Genomic DNA, 19,120 nt, shown 5'->3' with positions numbered 1-19,120 from the left:
CAGTTCATTATCCTGGGGTTCTGGGATTGAACCCAGTGTCTGGATCTTTGCTCAGCTTTGAGTCTGCTTCTCCTTCTACCTCTGACTCCCCCACTCATGTCCTACTGTCTCTCTGATATGAAAAAAAAATGGCAACCTGAGATCATTACTGAAACTCTCCTTGATATATTATTGATCTTTCATAGAAATAATCCCAAACAGCTATTTAATTGAGGAATATAAAAAGAAATTATACTTACTTCCTACCTTCAAATTTCATCATCTTTCTATTACTCCACTCCTTTTGACAACTTTTTTTTTAAACAATATTTTATTCAGAACACAACTGAAGCAATATGAAAAGGAGCAACATTTCAAGCATCTGTTTTCAAAATTTTCACTCCATAGAAAGATATTTTTAAGCCAAATAAAAATGTGTAGCTTAATTTTAATTTCTTTCTTCTTCTTCTTTTTTTTTTTTTTGCTGAACTTTAATTTCAACAAATGTTCAATATTTTCCTGTAATATAATCAGCTAATCTCAAAAGGACTTTAACAAGAGCTGATTTAATATCTTCACTCCTCAGACAGTAGATAATAGGGTTCAAGGTGGGAGGTACCACAGAATAGAACATAGACATGAGCAAGTCAGGAAGAGAAGGCGTATCAGAGGTTGGCTTTAAATAAGCAATAGCACCTGTTAAAGGAAAGTACTCACCACCATGAGGTGAGGCAAGCAGGTAGAAAAAGCTTTATACTGCTTCTGTCTGGTTGGGATATTTAACACAGTGGAGAAAATATAAACATAACAGACCACAATGCAAACTAAACATGAAAATCCATAACAGACACCAATGGCCACACTGACATTAATAGCCACATGTTCCACAGAACAAGTGAGCTTCAGTAGGGCAGATACATCACAAAATAGTTGATGTATCCTAGTGGACCCACAAAAATATAAAGAGAATGTCCCAGCTGAGTACAAGATTCCAAAGTCCCCTCCACTTATCCAGGAGACAAACACCAGCTGGACACAGACCCCTTTGCTCATAACAGCCTCATAATGCAGTGGGCAACAGATGGCAATATAGCGGTCATAGGACATTGCAGTGAGAATCCCAATCTCAGACCCAGACATCAGTACCACAAGGAAGAGCTGTAACACACATCCCAGAAAAGAGATGGATTCAGTGAAGGTGATGGAGTTGAGGATGGATTTGGGGGTTGTGGCTGAAATGAGACACATATCTAAGAAGGATAAGTGCTTTAGGAAAAAGTACATTGGAGTGTGGAGGCATTGGTCAAGAATTTTGAGCAGGATGATAATTAAATTCTCCACTATGGTCACTAGGTAGATCAGTAAGAAGAGCACAGCATATAGCCTCAATAGCATCTGGCTCTCAGTAAATCTCAGAAGAAAGAATTCCATTAATAGTGTTTGATACATCATATTTTAAAATTAAAAGCAACTTATTGAATAAAGAAAAAAGTTGTATTAAAATAAAAAAAATATTATCTGCATCTTTGTTTTTGAAACATGTATGCTTAAGAATCATAAGATAGCTGGAAAGTTTAAAACACCAGGATATCTATATTCATAGTTTACTCAGGTATAAATCAGCTATAAGCATAAGAGTTCACTATAACTGGACTTACGTTCATTGTGAAAGATGAAAAAAATCCCACTAACCCAATATTTGAAATGGTTTTTGAGTAAATTCTTTTCATTAGGAATTGCAGAATTGGCTACATAACTCGAATTATAATAGAATGCGTATTTATTAAGCATAAGTATCTTAATTGACATAAACGTCAATGTGGATTAGAAGTCACAGATGAATTTTCTGTTTGTAGTATATTGCAATTTGTCTAAATAATCATTAATGCTAGTTGATATTCTAACATATTGCCCTCTTTCCATTGAAGGACTTCTCTTCTTTTCTCTGATAAAGGGCAAAGCTCTTAACACAGGTTCAAATGGACTTTAAAAAGTACAAGGGATTCTCCCAGGTTGTCACACTTTCAGATGTGCCTGAATTTCATTTCTCAGATTCTAAAACCTTTGAGACTCTGCCCTCATCTCATCTCTGATTTGAGAGTTGACACCACTGTATTTTCCCTACTGAGATAAAAGATGAGATCTCACTGGATCTCATTAGAATAAGCCAAACAGCATCCCTTTCATTATTCATTATATGTTTTTTTGACGATTGAATTAAAATACATTCGTTTCTAAAGTTTGTAACACTTTACATTTAGGTCTGCATACACTAATCTTTAAATTGAGTCTCATAATTTCAGTTAAGTTGCAATAGTGCAAATCACTATGAGACATACTTCTCTGACTTTGGGGTTAGTAATATAGATTTTGTTTAAGTCCTTGAGCCACCGAATGTCCTATTGATTTTTCCTTTACTCTCTCCCTGGGTTTAAGCCAGACTCCAGTGAGATAACTTTACTTCAGATTCTAACTAATAAATAGAGATACCAGGATAGAAACTCTCCAAAAATTTTTATTACCTAACATCTTTAGCAGCTGTCAAATGTCAGTGACATTCTTTTTTTTTTAATTTTATTTTTTATTTGTTTATTTACAGCATAACAGTGTTCATTGTTTTGGTATCACACCCAGTGCTCCATGCAGTACGTGCCCTCCCTATTACCCACCACCTTGTTCCTCAACCTCCCACCCCCCCCGCCCCTTCAACCTCCCACCCCCCCGCCCTTTTTTGTTTTCAAAAAACAACCCTCTGGTTGTTTTTCAGAGTCCATAGTATCTCATGGTTCTTCTCCCCTTCCAGTTTCCCTCAACTCCCTCTCTTCTCCATCTCCCCATGTTCTCCATGTTATTTGTTATGCTCCACAAATAAGTGAGACCATATGATACTTGACTCTCTCTGCTTGACTTATTTTGTTCAGCATAATCTCTTCCAGTCCCGTCCAAGTTGCTACAAAAGTTGGGTATTCATCCTTTCTGATGGAGGCATAATACTCCATTGTGTATATGTACCACATCTTATTTATCCGTTGAAGGGCATCTTGGTTCTTATGTCAGTGACATTCTAATAAGCATGCAAGAGTCACATCTCCTCGTAGGGCTAACATCATAATGTAAATCAACAGGAGCTTCTTTATTGTTGGTATAAAGTGGAGTCTATTTTCCAAATATGATCCAGTAATATTACCTTTATCTTCTAGAAAATGCATAATTATTTATCCATTTGTTTAATGTTTGCTCTAGATTATTGCTTCTCTAGATATCCTGGATGACACAATCTCCAAGTTCCCTCATCTGGTTTCTGTTATCTAGGAGTCTCTTATCAACACCGGATCATTGATCATGGCTTTATTTGGATTATATTTTTGTCTTTATACACATAATTTTCTGATATCATCAGCACCTTTAGCAATATCATAAGTCATCCCACACATTGACCATCATTATTTTAACTATTGAATCATTTAAGCAATTTCAAAACCACTTGGAAAACCTCTGATTGAAATTTAATCTAACTCAATGTAGAGAACATTGTTAACCTAACAACACTGAGTACAGTGAGCAAAGAAGGTGGTACATTTCTTCATTTATAAACAAACAAACAAACAAACAAAAAAGTTAAAAAAACTGTTATTAGTAAGTTTTATGCTTCAAAGACATAAGTATATTAAACATTTCATTAAATTCATCACAAAACACTGCATTTTCAGGTCCAAACCTGTATCAGTAGGCCACTGGCGCCATAAGGAAATGCCACAGGCTGAATAATTTATTTTTTAACATCTTAATATAATATTTTTATTTGTTTATTTACAGCATAACAGTGTTCATTGTTTTGGCATCACACCCAGTGCTCCATGCAGTACGTGCCCTCCCTATTACCCACCACCTTGTTCCTCAACCTCCCACCCCCCCCGCCCCTTCAACCTCCCACACCCCCGCCCTTTTTTGTTTTCAAAAAACAACCCTCTGGTTGTTTTTCAGAGTCCATAGTCTCTCATGGTTCATCTCCCCTTCCAGTTTCCCTCAACTCCCTCTCCTCTCCATCTCCCCATGTCCTCCATGTTATTTGTTATGCTCCACAAATAAGTGAGACCATATGATACTTGACTCTCTCTGCTTGACTTATTTCGCTCAGCATAATTTCTTCCAGTCCCGTCCATGTTGCTACAAAAGTTGGGTATTAATCCTTTCTGGTGGAGGCATAATACTCCATTGTGTATATGGACCACATCTTCCTTATCCATTCATCCGTTGAAGGGCATCTTGGTTCTTTCCACAGTTTGGCGACCGTAGCCATTGCAGCAATAAACATTGGGGTAGAGATGGCCCTTCTTTTCACTACATCTCTATCTTTGGGGTAGATACCCAGCAATGCAATTGCAGGGTCATAGGAAAGCTCTATTCTTAATTTCTTCAGGAATCTCTACACTGTTCTCCAAAGTGGTTGCACCAACTTGCATTCCCACCAACAGTGTAAGAGGGTTCCCCATTCTCCACATCCTCTCCAACACACGTTGTTTCCTGTTTTGCTAATTTTGGCCATTCTAACTGGTGTCAGGAGGTATCTCAATGTGGTTTTAATTTGAATCTCCCTGATGGCTAGTGATGATGAACATTTTTTCATGTGTCTGATAGCCATTCGTATGTCTTCGTTGGAGAAGTGTCTGTTCATATCCTCTGCCCATTTTTTGATATGATTCTCTGTTTTGTGTGTGTTGAGTTTGAGAAGTTCTTTATAGATCCTGGATATCAACCTTTTGTCTGTACTGTCATTTGCAAATATCTTCTCCCATTCCGTGGGTTGCCTTTTTGTTTTGTTGACTGTTTCCTTTGCTGTGCAGAAGCTTTTGATCTTGATGAAGTCCCAAAACATCATTTTTGCTTTTGTTTCCTTGGCCTTTGGAGACATATCTTGAAAGAAGTTGCTGTGGCTGATATCGAAGAGGTTACTGCCTATGTTCTCCTCTAGGATTCTGTTGGATTCCTGTCTCACGTTGAGGTCTTTTATTCATTTCATGTTTATCTTTGTGTACGGTGTAAGAGAATGGTCGAGTTTCATTCTTCTACATATCGCTGTCCCGTTTTCCCAGCACCATTTATTGAAGAGACTTTTTCCATTGAATATTTTTTCCTGTTTTGTCGAAGATTATTTGACCATAGAGTTGAGGGTCCATATCTGGGCTCTGCACTCTGTTCCACTGGTCTACATGTCTGTTTTTATGGCAGTACCATGCTGTCATGGTGATCACAGCTTTGTAGTAAAGCTTTAAATCGGGTAACGTGATGCCGCCAGTTTTGTTTTTGTTTTTCATTTCCTTAGCAATTCGGGGTCTCTTCTGATTCCATACAAATTTTAGGATTATTTGCTCCAGCTCTTTGAAAAATACTGGTGGAATTTTGATCGGAATGGCATTAAAAGTATAGATTGCTCTAGGCAGTAGAGACATTGTAACAATCTTTATTCTTCCAATCCAAGAGCATGGAACAGTCTTCCATCTTTTTGTGTCCTCTTCAATTTCTTTTATGAGTGTTCTGTAGTTTCTCGAGTACAGGTCCTTTACCTCTTTGGTTAGGTTTATTCCCAGGTATCTTATGGTTCTTGGTGCTACAGTAAATGGAATCGATTCTCTAATTTCCCTTTCTGTATTTTCATTGTTAGTGTATAAAAAGCCACTGATTTCTGCACATTGACTTTGTATCCTGCCACGTTACTGAATTGCTGTATGAGTTCTAGTAGTTTGGGGGTGGAGTCTTTGGGGTTTTCCATATAAAGAATCATGTCATCTGCGAAGAGAGAGAGTTTGACTTCTTCCTTGCCAATTTGGATACCTTTATTTCTCTTTGGTGTCTGATTGCCGTTGCTAGAACTACTAATACTATCTTGAACAAGATTGGTGAGAATAGGCATCCTTGTGGTGTTCCTGATCTCAACGGGAAGGCTGCAAGCTTTTTCCCATTGAAGATGATATTTGCTGTGGGTCTTTCATAGATAGATTTTATGAAGTTCAGGAATGTTCCCTCTATCCCTATGCTTTGAAGCATTTTCATCAGGAACGGATGCTGGATTTTGTCAAATGCTTTTTCTGCATCAATTGAGAGGACCATGTGGTTCTTCTCTCTTCTCTTATTGATGTGTTCTATCACATTGATTGATTTGCGAATGTTGAACCAACCTTGCAACCCAGGGATGAATCCCACCTGGTCATGGTGGATAATCTTTTTAATGTGCTGCTGGATCCTGTTTGATAGGATCTTGTTGAGAATCTTTGCATCCATATTCATCAGTGATATTGGTCTCCTTTTTGGTGATATTCTCCTTTTTGGTAGGGTCTTTGCCTGGTTTGGGGATCAGGGTAATGCTGGCTTCATAAAAAATGTCTGGAAGTTTTCCTTCTGCTTCAATTTTTTGGAACAGCTTCAGGAGAATTGGTGTTATTTCTTCTTTGAAAGTTTGGTAGGATTTCCCAGGGAATCCATCAGGTCCTGGGCTCTTGTTTTTTGGAAGGTTTTTGATCACTGCTTCAGTCTCGTTACTAGATATTGGTCTATTCAGGTTGTCAATTTCTTCCTGGTTAAATTTTGGAAGTTTATAGCTTTCCAGGAATGCATCCATTTCATCTAGGTTGCTTAGCTTATTGGCATATAACTGTAATAATTTCTGATGATTGTTTCTATTTCCTTGGTGTTAGTTGTGATTTCTCCCTTTTCATTCATAATTTTTCCCCCATTATATTTATTTTTTTAGCATAACAGTATTCATTGTTTTTGCACAACACCCAGTGCTCCATGCAAAACGTGCCCTCCCTATTACCCACAACCTTTTCCCCAACCTCCCACCCCTGACCCTTCAAAACCCTCAGGTTGTTTTTCAGAGTCCATAGTCTCTTATGGTTCGCCTCCCCTCCCCAATGTCCATAGCCCCCTCCCTCCCCATCTCCCAATCCCACCTCCCCTCAGCAAACCCCAGTTTATTTGTGAGATTAAGAGTCATTTATGGTTTGTCTCCCTCCCAATCCCATCTTCTTTCATTTATTCTTCTCCTATCCACCTACCCCCCCCCATGTTGCTTCTCCATGTCCTCATATCAGGGAGATCATATGATAGTTGTCTTTCTCCGATTGACTTATTTCACTAAGCATGATACGTTCTAGTTCCATCCACGTCGTCGCAAATGGCAAGATTTCATTTCTTTTGATGGCTGCATAGTATTCCATTGTGTATATATACCACATCTTCTTGATCCATTCATCTGTTGATGGACATCTAGGTTCTTTCTATAGTTTGGCTATTGTAGACATTGCTGCTATAAACATTTCGGTACACATGCCCCTTCGGATCACTATGTCTGTATCTTTAGGGTAAATACACAATAGTGCAATTGCTGGGTCATAGGGTAGTTCTATTTTCAACATTTTGAGGAACCTCCATGCTGTTTTCCAGAGTGGTTGCACCAGCTTGCATTCCCACCAACAGTGGAGGAGGGTTCCCTTTCTCCACATCCTCGCCAGCATCTGTCATTTCCTGACTTGTTAATTTTAGCCATTCTGACTGGTGTGAGGTGATATCTCATTGTGGTTTTGATTTGTATTTCCCTGATGCCGAGTGACGTGGAGCACTTGTTCATGTGTCTGTTGGCCATCTGGATGTCTTCTTTGCAGAAATGTCTGTTCATGTCCTCTGCCCATTTCTTGTTTGGATTGTTTGTTCTTTGGGTGTTGAGTTTGCTAAGTTCCTTATAGATTTTGGATACTAGCCCTTTACCTGATATGTCGTTTGCAAATATCTTCTCCCATTCTGTCAGCTGTCTTTTGGTTTTGTTAACTGTTTCCTTTGCTGTGCAAAAGCTTTTGATCTTGATGAAATCCCAATAGTTCATTTTTGCCCTTGCTTCCCTTGCCTTTGCCGTTGTTCCTAGGAAGATGTTGCTACGGCTGAGGTCGAAGAGGTTGCTGCCTGCATTCTCCTCAAGGATTTGGATGGATTCCTTTCTCACATTGAGGTCCTTCATCCATTTGGAGTCTATTTTCGTGTGTGGTGTAAGGAAGTGGTCCAATTTCATTTTTTGCATGTGGCTGTCCAATTTTCCCAGCACCATTTATTGAAGAGGCTGTCTTTTTTCCATTGGACATTCTTTCCTGCTTTGTCAAAGATTAGTTGACCATAGAGTTGAGGGTCGATTTCTGGGCTCTCTATTCTGTTCAATTGATCTATGTGTCTTTTTTTGTGCCAGTACCATGCTGTCTTGATGATGACAGCTTTGTAATAGAGCTTGAAGTCCGGAATTGTGATGCCACCAACTTTGGCTTTCTTTTTCAATATTCCTTTGGCTATTCGAGGTCTTTTCTGGTTCCATATAAATTTGAGGATTATTTGTTCCATTTCTTTGAAAAAAAAATGGATGGTATTTTGATAGGGATTGCATTAAATGTGTAGATTGCTTTAGGTAGCATGGACATTTTCACAATATTTATTCTTCCAATCCAGGAGCATGGAACATTTTTCCAATTCTTTGTGTCTTCCTCAATTTCTTTCATGAGTACTTTATAATTTTCTGTGTATAGATTCTTAGCCTCTTTGGTTAGGTTTATTCCTAGGTATCTTATAGTTTTGGGTGCAATTGTAAATGGGATTGACTCCTTAATTTCTCTTTCTTCAGTCTTGTTGTTGGTGTACAGAAATGCAACTGATTTCTGTGCATTGATTTTATATCCTGACACTTTACTGAATTCCTGGACAAGTTCTAGCAGTTTTGGAGTGGAGTCTTTTGGGTTCTCCACATATAGTATCATATCATCTGCGAAGAGTGATAGTTTGACTTCTCTTTACCAATTTGGATGCCTTTAATTTCTTTTTGCTGTCTGATTGCTGAGGCTAGGACTTCTAGTACTATGTTGAAAAGCAGTGGTGATAATGGACATCCCTGCCGTGTTCCTGACCTTAGCGGAAAAGCTTTCTGTTTTTCTCCATTGAGAATGATATTTGCGGTGGGTTTTTCATAGATGGCTTTGATAATATTGAGGTATGTGCCCTCTATCCCCACACTTTGAAGAGTTTTGATCAGGAAGGGATGCTGTACTTTGTCAAATGCTCTTTCAGCATCTATTGAGAGTATCATATGGTACTTGTTCTTTCTTTTATTAATGTGTTCTATCACATTGATTGATTTGCGAATGTTGAACCAACCCTGCAGCCCTGGAATAAATCCCACTCCATCGTGGTGAATAATCCTTTTAATGTACTGTTGAATCCTATTGGCTAGTATTTTGGCGAGAATTTTTGCGTCTGTGTTCATCAAGGATATTGGTCTGTAGTTGTCTTTTTTGGTGGGATCCTTGTCTGGTTTTGGGATCAAGGTGATGCTGGCCTCATAGAATGAGTTTGGAAGTTTTCCTTCCATTTCTATTTTTTGGAACAGTTTCAGGAGAATAGGAATGATTTCTTCTTTAAATGTTTGGTAGAATTCCCCTGGGAAGCCGTCTGGTCCTGGGCTTTTGTTTGTTTGGAGATTTTTGATGATTGTTTCAATCTCCTTACTGGTTATGGGCCTGTTCAGGTTTTCTATTTCTTCCTGGTTCAGTTGTGGTACTTTATATGTCTCTAGGAATGCATCCATTTCTTCCAGATTGTCCAATTTGTTGGCGTAGAGTTGCTCATAGTAGTTTCTTATAATTGTCTGTATTTCTTTGGTGTTAGTTGTGATCTCTCCTCTTTCATTCATGATTTTATTGATTTGGGTCCTTTCTCTTTTCTTTTTGATGTGTCTGGCCAGGGGTTTATCAATCTTATTGATACTTTCAAAGAACCAGCTCCTAGTTTCATTGATTTTTTCTATTGTTTTTTTGGTTCCTATTTAATTGATTTCTGCTCTGATCTTTATGATTTTTCTTCTCCTACTGGGTTTAGGGTTTCTTTCTTGTTCTATCTCCAGCTCCTTTACGTGTAGGGTTAGGTTGTGTACTTGAGACCTTTCTTGTTTCTTGAGAATGGCTTGTACCGCTATATATTTTCCTCTCAGGACTGCCTTTGCTGTGTCCCATAGATTTTGAACTGTTGTGTTTTCATTATCATTTGTTTCCATGAATTTTTTCAGTTCTTCTTTAATTTTCTGGTTGACCCATTCATTCTTTAGAAGGATGCTGTTTAGTCTCCATATATTTGCGTTCTTTCCAGCTTTCCTCTTGTGATTGAGTTCTAGCTTCAGAGCATTGTGGTCTGAAAATATGCAGGGAATGATTCCAATCTTTTGATACCGGTTGAGACATGATTTGTCACCCAGGATGTGATCTATTCTGGAGAAGGTTCCATGTGCACTAGGGAAGAATGTGTATTCCGTTGCGTTGGGATGAAATGTTCTGAATATATCTGTGATGTCCATCTGGTCCAGTGTGTCCTTTAAGGCCTTTATTTCCTTGTTGATCTTTTGCTTGGATGATCTTTCCATTTCAGTGAGGGTAGTGTTAAAGTCCCCTACTATTATTGTATTATTATTGATGTGTTTCTTTAATTTTGTTATTAATTGGTTGATATAGTTGGCTGCTCCCACGTTAGGGGCATAGATATTTAAAATGGTTAGATCTTCTTGTTGGACAGACCCTTTGAGTAGGATATAGTGTCCTTCCTCATCTCTTATTATAGTCTTTGGCTTAAAATCTAATTGATCTGATATAAGGATTGCCACTCCAGCTTTCTTCTGATGCCCATTAGCATGGTAAATTGTTTTCCACCCCCTCACTTTAAATCTGGAGGTGTCTTCGCGTCTAAAATGAGTTTCTTGTAGGCAACATAGTGATGGGTTTTGTTTTTTTATCCATTCTGATACCCTCTGTCTTTTGATTGGGGCATTTAGCCCTGCATTCATAGTTTTATTAATTTGGGCTTTCTCTCTTTTCTTTTGGATTAGTGTGGCCAATGATTTATCGATCTTATTGATTCTTTCAAAAAACCAGCTTCTAGTTTCATTGATTCGTTCTACTGTATCTCTCATTTCTACCTCATTAATCTCTGCTCTAATCTTGATGATTTCCCTTCTTGTGTGTGGAGTTAGTTTGATTTGTTGTTGATTCTCCAGTTCTTTAAGGTGTAGAGACAGCTGGTGCACTCTGGATTTTTCAATTATTTTGATGGAGGCTTGGATGGCTATGTCTTTCCCCCTTAGAACTGCCTTTTCTGTATCACATAGGTTTTGGACCGAAGTGTCTTCATTCTCATTGGTTTCCATGAATTGTTTAAGTTCATCTTTGATCTCCTGGTTGATCCAAGCATTCTTAAGCAAGGTGGTCTTTAGGTTCCAGGTGTTTGAGTTCCTTCTGAACTTTTCCTTGTGATTGAGTTCCAGTTTCAAACCATTGTGATCTGAGAATATGCAGGGCATAATATCAGTCTTTTGGTATCGGTTGAGTCCTGCTTTGTGAACCAGTATGTGGTCTATTCTGGAGAAGGTTCCATGTGCACTTGAGAAGAATGAGTATTCTCTTGTTTTAGGGTGGAATGTTCTGTATATGTCTATGAGGTCCATCTGTTCCAATGTTTCATTCAATGCTCTTGTTTCTTTATTAATTCTCTGCTTCGATGATCTGTCTATTTCTGAGAGAGGCGTATTAAGATCTCCTACTATTATTGTATTCATATCAATATGACTCTTTATCTTGATTAATAGTTTTCTTATCTAATTGGGTGCTCGAATATTGGGGGCATAGATATTCACAATTGTTATATCATCTTGGCGGTAGTCCCTTTAAGAATTATGTAGTATCCTTCTGTATCTCTGACTACAGTCTTTAGTTTAAAATCTAATTTATCTGATATGAGAATTGCTACCCTGGCCTTCTTTTGAGACCCATTGGCATGAAACATGCTTCTCCATCCCTTCACTTTCAGTCTGGGTGTATCCTTAGGTTCAAAATGGGTCTCTTGTAGACAACATATGGATGGGTCCTGTCGTTTTATCCAATCTGCAACCTTGTGTCATTTAATGGGTGCATTTAGGCCATTCACACTGAGAGTGATTATGGAGAGATAGGTTTTTATTGACATCGTGTTGCCTTTGAAGTTTTTCTGTCTGTAGACTGTGTCTATCTTTCTGTTCAATGATATTCGTAGGATTTTTTTCTCTTTTATAGGACCCACCCTTAATATTTCCTACAGTGTCGGCTTGTTAGTTGCATAGTCTTTTAAGCCTTGCAGGTCTTGGAAACTCTTCATCTCTCCATCCATTTTAAATGTCAGTCTTGCTGGATAGAGTATTCTTGGTTGCATGTTCTTCTCATTTAGTACTCTGAATATATTTTGCCAGCCCTTCCTGGCTTGCCAGATCTCTGTGGAAAGGTCTGACGTTATTCTAATGGGCTTTCCACTGTATGTAAGAAGCTTCTTTGTCCTAGCTGCTTTTAAGAGGGTCTGTCGTGAAACAAAATTCCTCATTGTAACTATAAGGTGTCGTGAGGACCTTCGAGAATCTAAAATCTTGGGAGGAAATCTCTCTTCCTCTAGTACATGAACGTTGTTTCCATTTGTAAGATTGGAAAAAATTTCATAGACAACTTCTTCCACTATATCTTCTAGACTTCTTTCTTTTTCCTCCCCTTCAGGGATTCCAATAATTCTGACGTTGGAAAGTTTCATGACATCATTTATTTCCCTGATTCTGTTTTCGTGGCTTCTGAGCTGTTTGTTGCAGGCTTCCTCCTGATCCTTTCTCTCTATCTGTTTGTCCTCCAGATCACTAATTCTATCTTCTGTCTCAGTTACCCTAGCTTTTAGAGAATTTAGATTAGATTGGAACTCATTGAGAGCATTTTGAACATCATCCCTGGTGGTTTTCAGTTCTGCCCTAACATTGTGAACATCATCCCTGGTGGCTTTCAGTTCTGCCCTAATCAATTCTGTTTGGTCATCCATCGCTTTCTCCAACCTAGCTACTGCCTGGATAATTGTTAGTCTGAATTCCTTTTCTGACATGTTGTCTATGTCGATAGCCATTAGCTCTATTGCTGAAGGTCCATCCACTGTGTTTTTCTTCTGTCGGGTATTCGTCCTCCTAGTCATTTTGGTAAGAGATGACTGAACAGATGCAGCTGGACTTATCGATTGTGGTGCAGTCAATGTGCACCCTGGAATGCTTCTGTGCAATCATGATTCCCCACCCAAATGAGAGAGAAAAGAAAAGAAAAAAGAAATAGAGAAGAAGAAAGAAAAAAAAGGGAAAAGAAAAAAAGGGAAAAAGAGAGAGAGAGAGAGAGATGAAAAAAGGGGAAGTTAAAAGAGAAGGCTCAGCCCAAATGGGCCACAAGGTAAGATTTGTGAAGTATACAAACAAAAACAGACAAACAAAAAGACTGATAAATGTATATGACAAGAGAAAAAAATATATATATCTAAGCAAAAAAAAAGGGAAGAACCTCATCAGAAAGAACCCCAAGTATAAGATTTATATATTATCAGGACAAACACAAATTCACAGAAACACTGACAGAAGGAAAAATTGGGAGAGTGTTTATAAATTCTCAGTGTGGGTGAGGAAAGATATTTTGATTCTTCCTGAAGTTATCTTGATGTTTTTGTTAAGGGACACAACTTTCCTAAGTTACAGGGGGATTAGAAACTGCTTTGCCTATAGGGATAGCATTGATTGGGAAAGGGTATTACCTTGAAGTTTAACTCTATATGTATAGTAGAAAATAAAAATTTAAAAAGAATAAACTAGACCAAACTAAGTTAAAATTAAAAAAGAATTAAAAAAATAGAAAAGCAAAAGAAAAACACGGGTGTATGTATCAAAAAGTTCAGGTTAGAAGGTTATTAAAGAATTTGATGTACTGGACATCTCAGTGTGATGGTAAATAGGTTAAAAATTATCTGTATGTATTTAAAAAAAAAGAACCAGAATATTGGGAAAGTGTTAAAAATAAAAGTTGTATTTATGAAGTAGTGGTGGTTCTTTTCTTGTAGTCTTTTTTTTTTTTTTCCTTCCTTCCTGGTTGGTTTTCTGGGGGAGGGGCCTGCCACGTGGGTTTTCAGACAATGATGTTCCCTGAGTTAGGTCCTCCTGCTCCCCTGAGCTCTGAGGAAACTGTTTTTTTTTTCAGCCTTTTGTTCTCTGGGGGTTTTTATGTTCTTTCATCTGCGTTCTCTCGCCTTGACAGCTTTTGATGGTTTTTGGAGGTTCAGAGGAGAGCAAACTGCACCCCGACCTCCCTCTCAGAGAGAAGCCTCAGAATGTTTTGCAAGAGCTGCTGGCAGAGTCGACTCTGAGTCACTGTCCCTGGGGATGCAGGAGCTCCTCCTTGTACCCAAAACCAGGGCAGCGGTGGGTGTCTAGGCAGCTCCAGACCACCAGAGAGGTTCTGAGCTGAGATCGCACACTGAGATTTTCCCGCTGTCCCGGGCTGGGAATGTCTGGTTTTTCTGGATGCCAGAGCTCCAGGCTAGCGCCTATGAGCACCTATCCCAAGGGAGGGTGTGTGATGCACGTGTTTCAGGATTGCCATCTGGCCAGGCTCCCAGCCCCTTAGGAGAGCCAGACCCCACTCGTTCTCAGGCACGCTGCTGTTCAGGCGCACTGGCGGCTCAGGGACAGAGACCTGATTTCTCCACTGCACTCTCTCTGGCTCAGCACCAGGGGAGGATGTCCTGGGTCCAGGGACGTAGGTCCCTGACCCTAACCGCCCAGATTCCCACTATTACCCCCCGCGATCCTTTGCTCTTTGTTTTTTGAGTGCTTTCAACCAGACTCCAAGTTAATGCTGGTCCCCAGATGCAGAGCACTCTTGTATTGGGGCATTACTTTCCAATCGGTCACCTCTGGTGGCTCCCTCCCCCTTTTGTTTATCTTCCGATATCAGTCGACGCTCCCAGTCTGCTTTACCTGCCACTGGCGTCTTCTGCCCCTGTAGAGATCCAGACGTGTATAATTCTGATCTCAGGCTGATTTCATGGGTGGTCAGAGTTCTTTGGTAGGTAATCAGCTCACTTTAGGGTACAGGTTGAAACGGTGCCTCCTCCTACTTCCCCACCATCTTGACCAACCCCCTTTATGTATTTTTTTAATTGAATCATAGTTGACATATTATATTGGTTCAACATATACAACACAGTGATTCAACATTTATATATATTATGCAATGATCACCATGATAAGTCTAGGTACCATCTGTCACCAAAGTTGTTATGATATTAATTGTATTCCCTATGTTGTATATTTCAGTACCCTGTCTTATTTATAACTGAATGTTTGTACCTTTAAATCCTGTCTTTCCCTGTTTGACCCTCTCCCTACTGTCCTCTCCTCTGGCAAACACCAGATAGTTCTCTGCATCTATGAGTGTTTTGTTTGTTCCTTTGTTTTATTTTTTTGCATTGCATGCACAAGTGAGATCATATGGTATTTGTCTTTCTCTGTCTGACTAATTTCACTTAGCATAATATCCTTCCATGTTATTGCAAATGACAAGATCACCTGCATGTCCTGACTTGGAAGAACAACGTTTATTAAACATACAATAATGTATAAGCAAATAGAAGAAAAAGAAAAAAAAACTGATACAAAGACACACAACTAAAAATTATTTCAATTCTGTTTCTTGTTATTATTAACAAGGCAAGCAATGAGCCTACACACAGAACCGAATAGAAGGCATCTTTGAAAATCCACACTCTTGGCTTAGTTAACATTTGTTTCCCCTTCTACCATGCAAAGAAGAAGGCTGAATGATTAGAAGGGAAAAATAAAGTAACTTTATTAAAACTGCAAGACTATTATTCTCAGTAAATAATAGATTTATCATTTTGAAATTCTGGATACTTTAGATGATTCACGTTTCCATTAACAGTTTTCCATTAATGCTGCTTTGTAATGGGAAATGAAATAATTACATAATCCTTAAAAATAACATTAAAAATAAATGATTTGTTGAGATACTGAAATAAAGACAATGAAGTTGCATCTATTGACAAATAAAGGGAGATGCTACAAAGTCTTTTCTTTCCCAACTATACACAAAAATAAAGTTCATTTTCCAGTACAATATTTTAATTAAATCCATTCTTCTTGGAATTAGAAATAAATAAAATGAGATTAATAGATTCCGTTATTTAAAAAAAAAAAATCCAATACACTGTGGACATTTTCAGGCCAAGCAAGTATGTCAACCTCAATAGCTACATCCTCCAAATGTGAATGATAGCAATAAAGTAGTGCATGTGGAAGGCTGTGACTCTTCCTCCTAAGTGGCCAGTGATATTGATGAATCAGTATGCTGCCTCATGAAAACAACTAGACAGTCCAATAGTCCAAAATCAAGTCTTAGATTTCTTTCTCTCAAAATCTTTTAACATTGATTAGGCAATCTGTTTTGTCTTAAAATGCAATGGCATCTCCTCACATTTTTGAGTGTTTTTGAATCATAAGCTATACCCAGGTTAGGATAACACAGGCTGAAGAACTCAGTCCCTGCTATTAGTGGGTATTTAATCAATAGGTCAACTTTTACTTATAGCACAACTAGGGTGCTAAGTCATTATCAGAAAATGAGAAGCTTTTCACTTTAATGTATTACTGTCCAATCTCAGAAATCAATATGAGATTGTTTTTCTTGTCAATTGCTTGATAACAAGAGACATACAGAAGTTCCAGGATGTTAAAGATTAGTTAACTCTTGTTTTTCCTACTTTATTTTTTTAAATTACTCTTCTTTTGACTTTTTTTTTTCTGGCATTACATCCTAGGTATACAACAGAAATCAAGAGATTTTTGCTCAGATTTGTATTTGTTAGCTAATCTACCTGGCAGATAGCTGGTCATGCATTCACTGGGCACCCACGTGTGAGGAGTGAGGGTCCCAGAACAGAGAGGCTTGTGAGCTAATCATGGGATTGTTCGTTAAAACATCAAAGCAGCATGGTTTTTAGAGATGTATCACTTTGAGAGGGAACTTTCCTAATTAGGCCACATATCGCCAGACAGATTTCAACAAGCTAAAGGAAGAGAATAAAATAGCTATTCTTCAACATTACCATTTGATTGATCACGTAAGGCCATCTTGTACAATATTTTGGAGATTTCTGTTATATGAAATGCAATGAAAATCCTGTAGTTGTAATAATTCACCACAGTTCTTGTAATCAAGCAGACCAGCAGAACAGATGCTGCCATGACTTGTTCATGTTAAAACTATTATTCACTTCGTTAGATCAGTGTTTTCTTGTTCCACAGTTTTCCTACAGTTTTGCTTTTCATTCTCTGCTCCTTGCTCACAGAGAAATCATTTGCCTGAACTTCCTAGGCTAATAAGATATTCTCCCCAATTAGTCACGGCAAAGGGATCCCTGGACCCAGGAATGTTCCATTATACACCATCATTTTCATGCATGGATACATAGATTATACACCCAGATTTTGATTTCCAACCATTAGCCCAGTTGTCCAACAGTATACTTAACAGTATCTGGGGGAATGAGTAAGTGTGATATTGAATGCAAACCAACTTATTGAAAAAATAGGATTACTTCATATTATATTACAAAGCAATAAAATAAAAAAGAAGGTCTCAGGAAGATACTTAATATATATTCATCGTGTTTGTCTCATACAGGGTTGTATAATTACTGAGGTAAGTGGAATAGAGCATGACAAAAATTTTAAGCCTAGGATTTCCAGCAGAATTATGTAGACTATGAAATATATCTGTGTATAACTTGAATACATACCATATTAAAATTAAGCTTCAAAGAAGAGCAAAATCCACTTTCTGATTAGATAAGTCTATACTTATAGACTTTTGAAAGGTGATATACATATTTTATAATGTAATTAAATGAACATTTAATTTAAATATTGAATAAATACATGTTATGTACACATTTTTAAATTAGAATAATAAGTCTTATTTGGATTCAGAATGCATCATAAGATTAGATGTAGAGCTCCTTATCAACTGGGATATACATAAGTCTTATTCACAAGTGTATGCCTGAAGCAAGGAAAGCACCCAATATTTGTAGAATTAGATTAAATAATGTTCAAAGTGACATATCAACCCATTTAAATATGTTAAGTAGTTCAAAATCATCTAGTCAATATGTTTCTACTGTAATAACTCTTTTAATAGAACTGTTTTGTTGACATGACATTATAAAAGTCAACAACTTTTCAACCACACTGATCACCTGAGACTACTTTTGAAGTAGTATATTTATTATAATAAAGTATTACATTTATTATAATAAAGCTAATGCTATGGACTAAGCATTTGTGTACCCTAAAATTCATATGTTGGAGCCCTAAATCCCTCAATATAATAGAATTTGGAGATTGGGTCTTTGAGAAGTAATTGCATTTGAATAAACTCATGAAGGTGGATCCCTCATGATGGCATTGATATACCAATTAGGGGATGAAGGGCCCAGAGACATTTAATTATGTTACTGGAAACCAGATCCAGTGGTTCCTCCACAATTAAACCTGAAATTCTAAGAAGGCTCTCAAATCTGATCTTTGATCTTTTTTTACCTGCTTTCTCTCATTCTTAGTCCTCAAAAAAATAATAAAAAGTAGAAAAATCTAACATGTAGAGTTCTGTAGATTTTTTTTTTAATCTCATGATTGTCCTTGGAACAAATGCAAAGACAATTTCTGGACAATAAAAATCAATAAGAACACAATTACCAGGCCATTTTTTCTACTTCAAATATTAACTAAAAAGTACTTGAGAATTGGGATAAGAAATAAGAATTCAATGAGATAGCAGGCTTCAATCCTCGATTTTTAATCTATATGCAGAAATGAACCTTAAGTATATGAAACAACTAGAAAACAAGTCTCTAGTTCTCTGATAGAGTGTTAAGTGGTAGAGTGTTAGACATCCTGTAACTATTCAGAAGAGGAAAAGAGAAATGTATCTTAAGGCTGTGTTGGTATTAAGTACCACATGAAAGACTACATTTCTGTCTAAACAGGACAAAGCATGAGAAACACAAAAGCACCATTCTGTATATCAAATGACTTGCCATTCAAAGTCAGGCCCTAACAATCACATAAACATTGATTTCTGTATTTAAGTTAATTTCTTTTAAACAATAAAAATCTGAAGAAAAGAGATGATGTTAAATGTATCCATTTTCCTCAATGTTCTCTCTGCTGTGT

The 19,120-nt window shown here is 37.6% G+C and overlaps 1 protein-coding gene across 1 annotated transcript; it reads right to left on the bottom strand.

Moving 5' to 3' along the window:
- Positions 1-487: 487 nt before the first annotated feature.
- Positions 488-1,431, bottom strand: LOC123927120 (olfactory receptor 14K1-like). Its single transcript, XM_045981642.1, is given in 2 exon segments — positions 488-681; positions 684-1,431. Coding segments are annotated over 2 exon segments (942 nt in total).
- Between the last annotated feature and the right edge of the window lie 17,689 nt (positions 1,432-19,120).

Source organism: Meles meles, chromosome 16 (genome assembly GCF_922984935.1).
Source record: "Meles meles chromosome 16, mMelMel3.1 paternal haplotype, whole genome shotgun sequence".
NCBI lineage: Eukaryota > Metazoa > Chordata > Mammalia > Carnivora > Mustelidae > Meles > Meles meles.
Note: the sequence above shows the minus strand (reverse complement) of the source record. Positions and strands in the feature narration are given on the sequence as shown.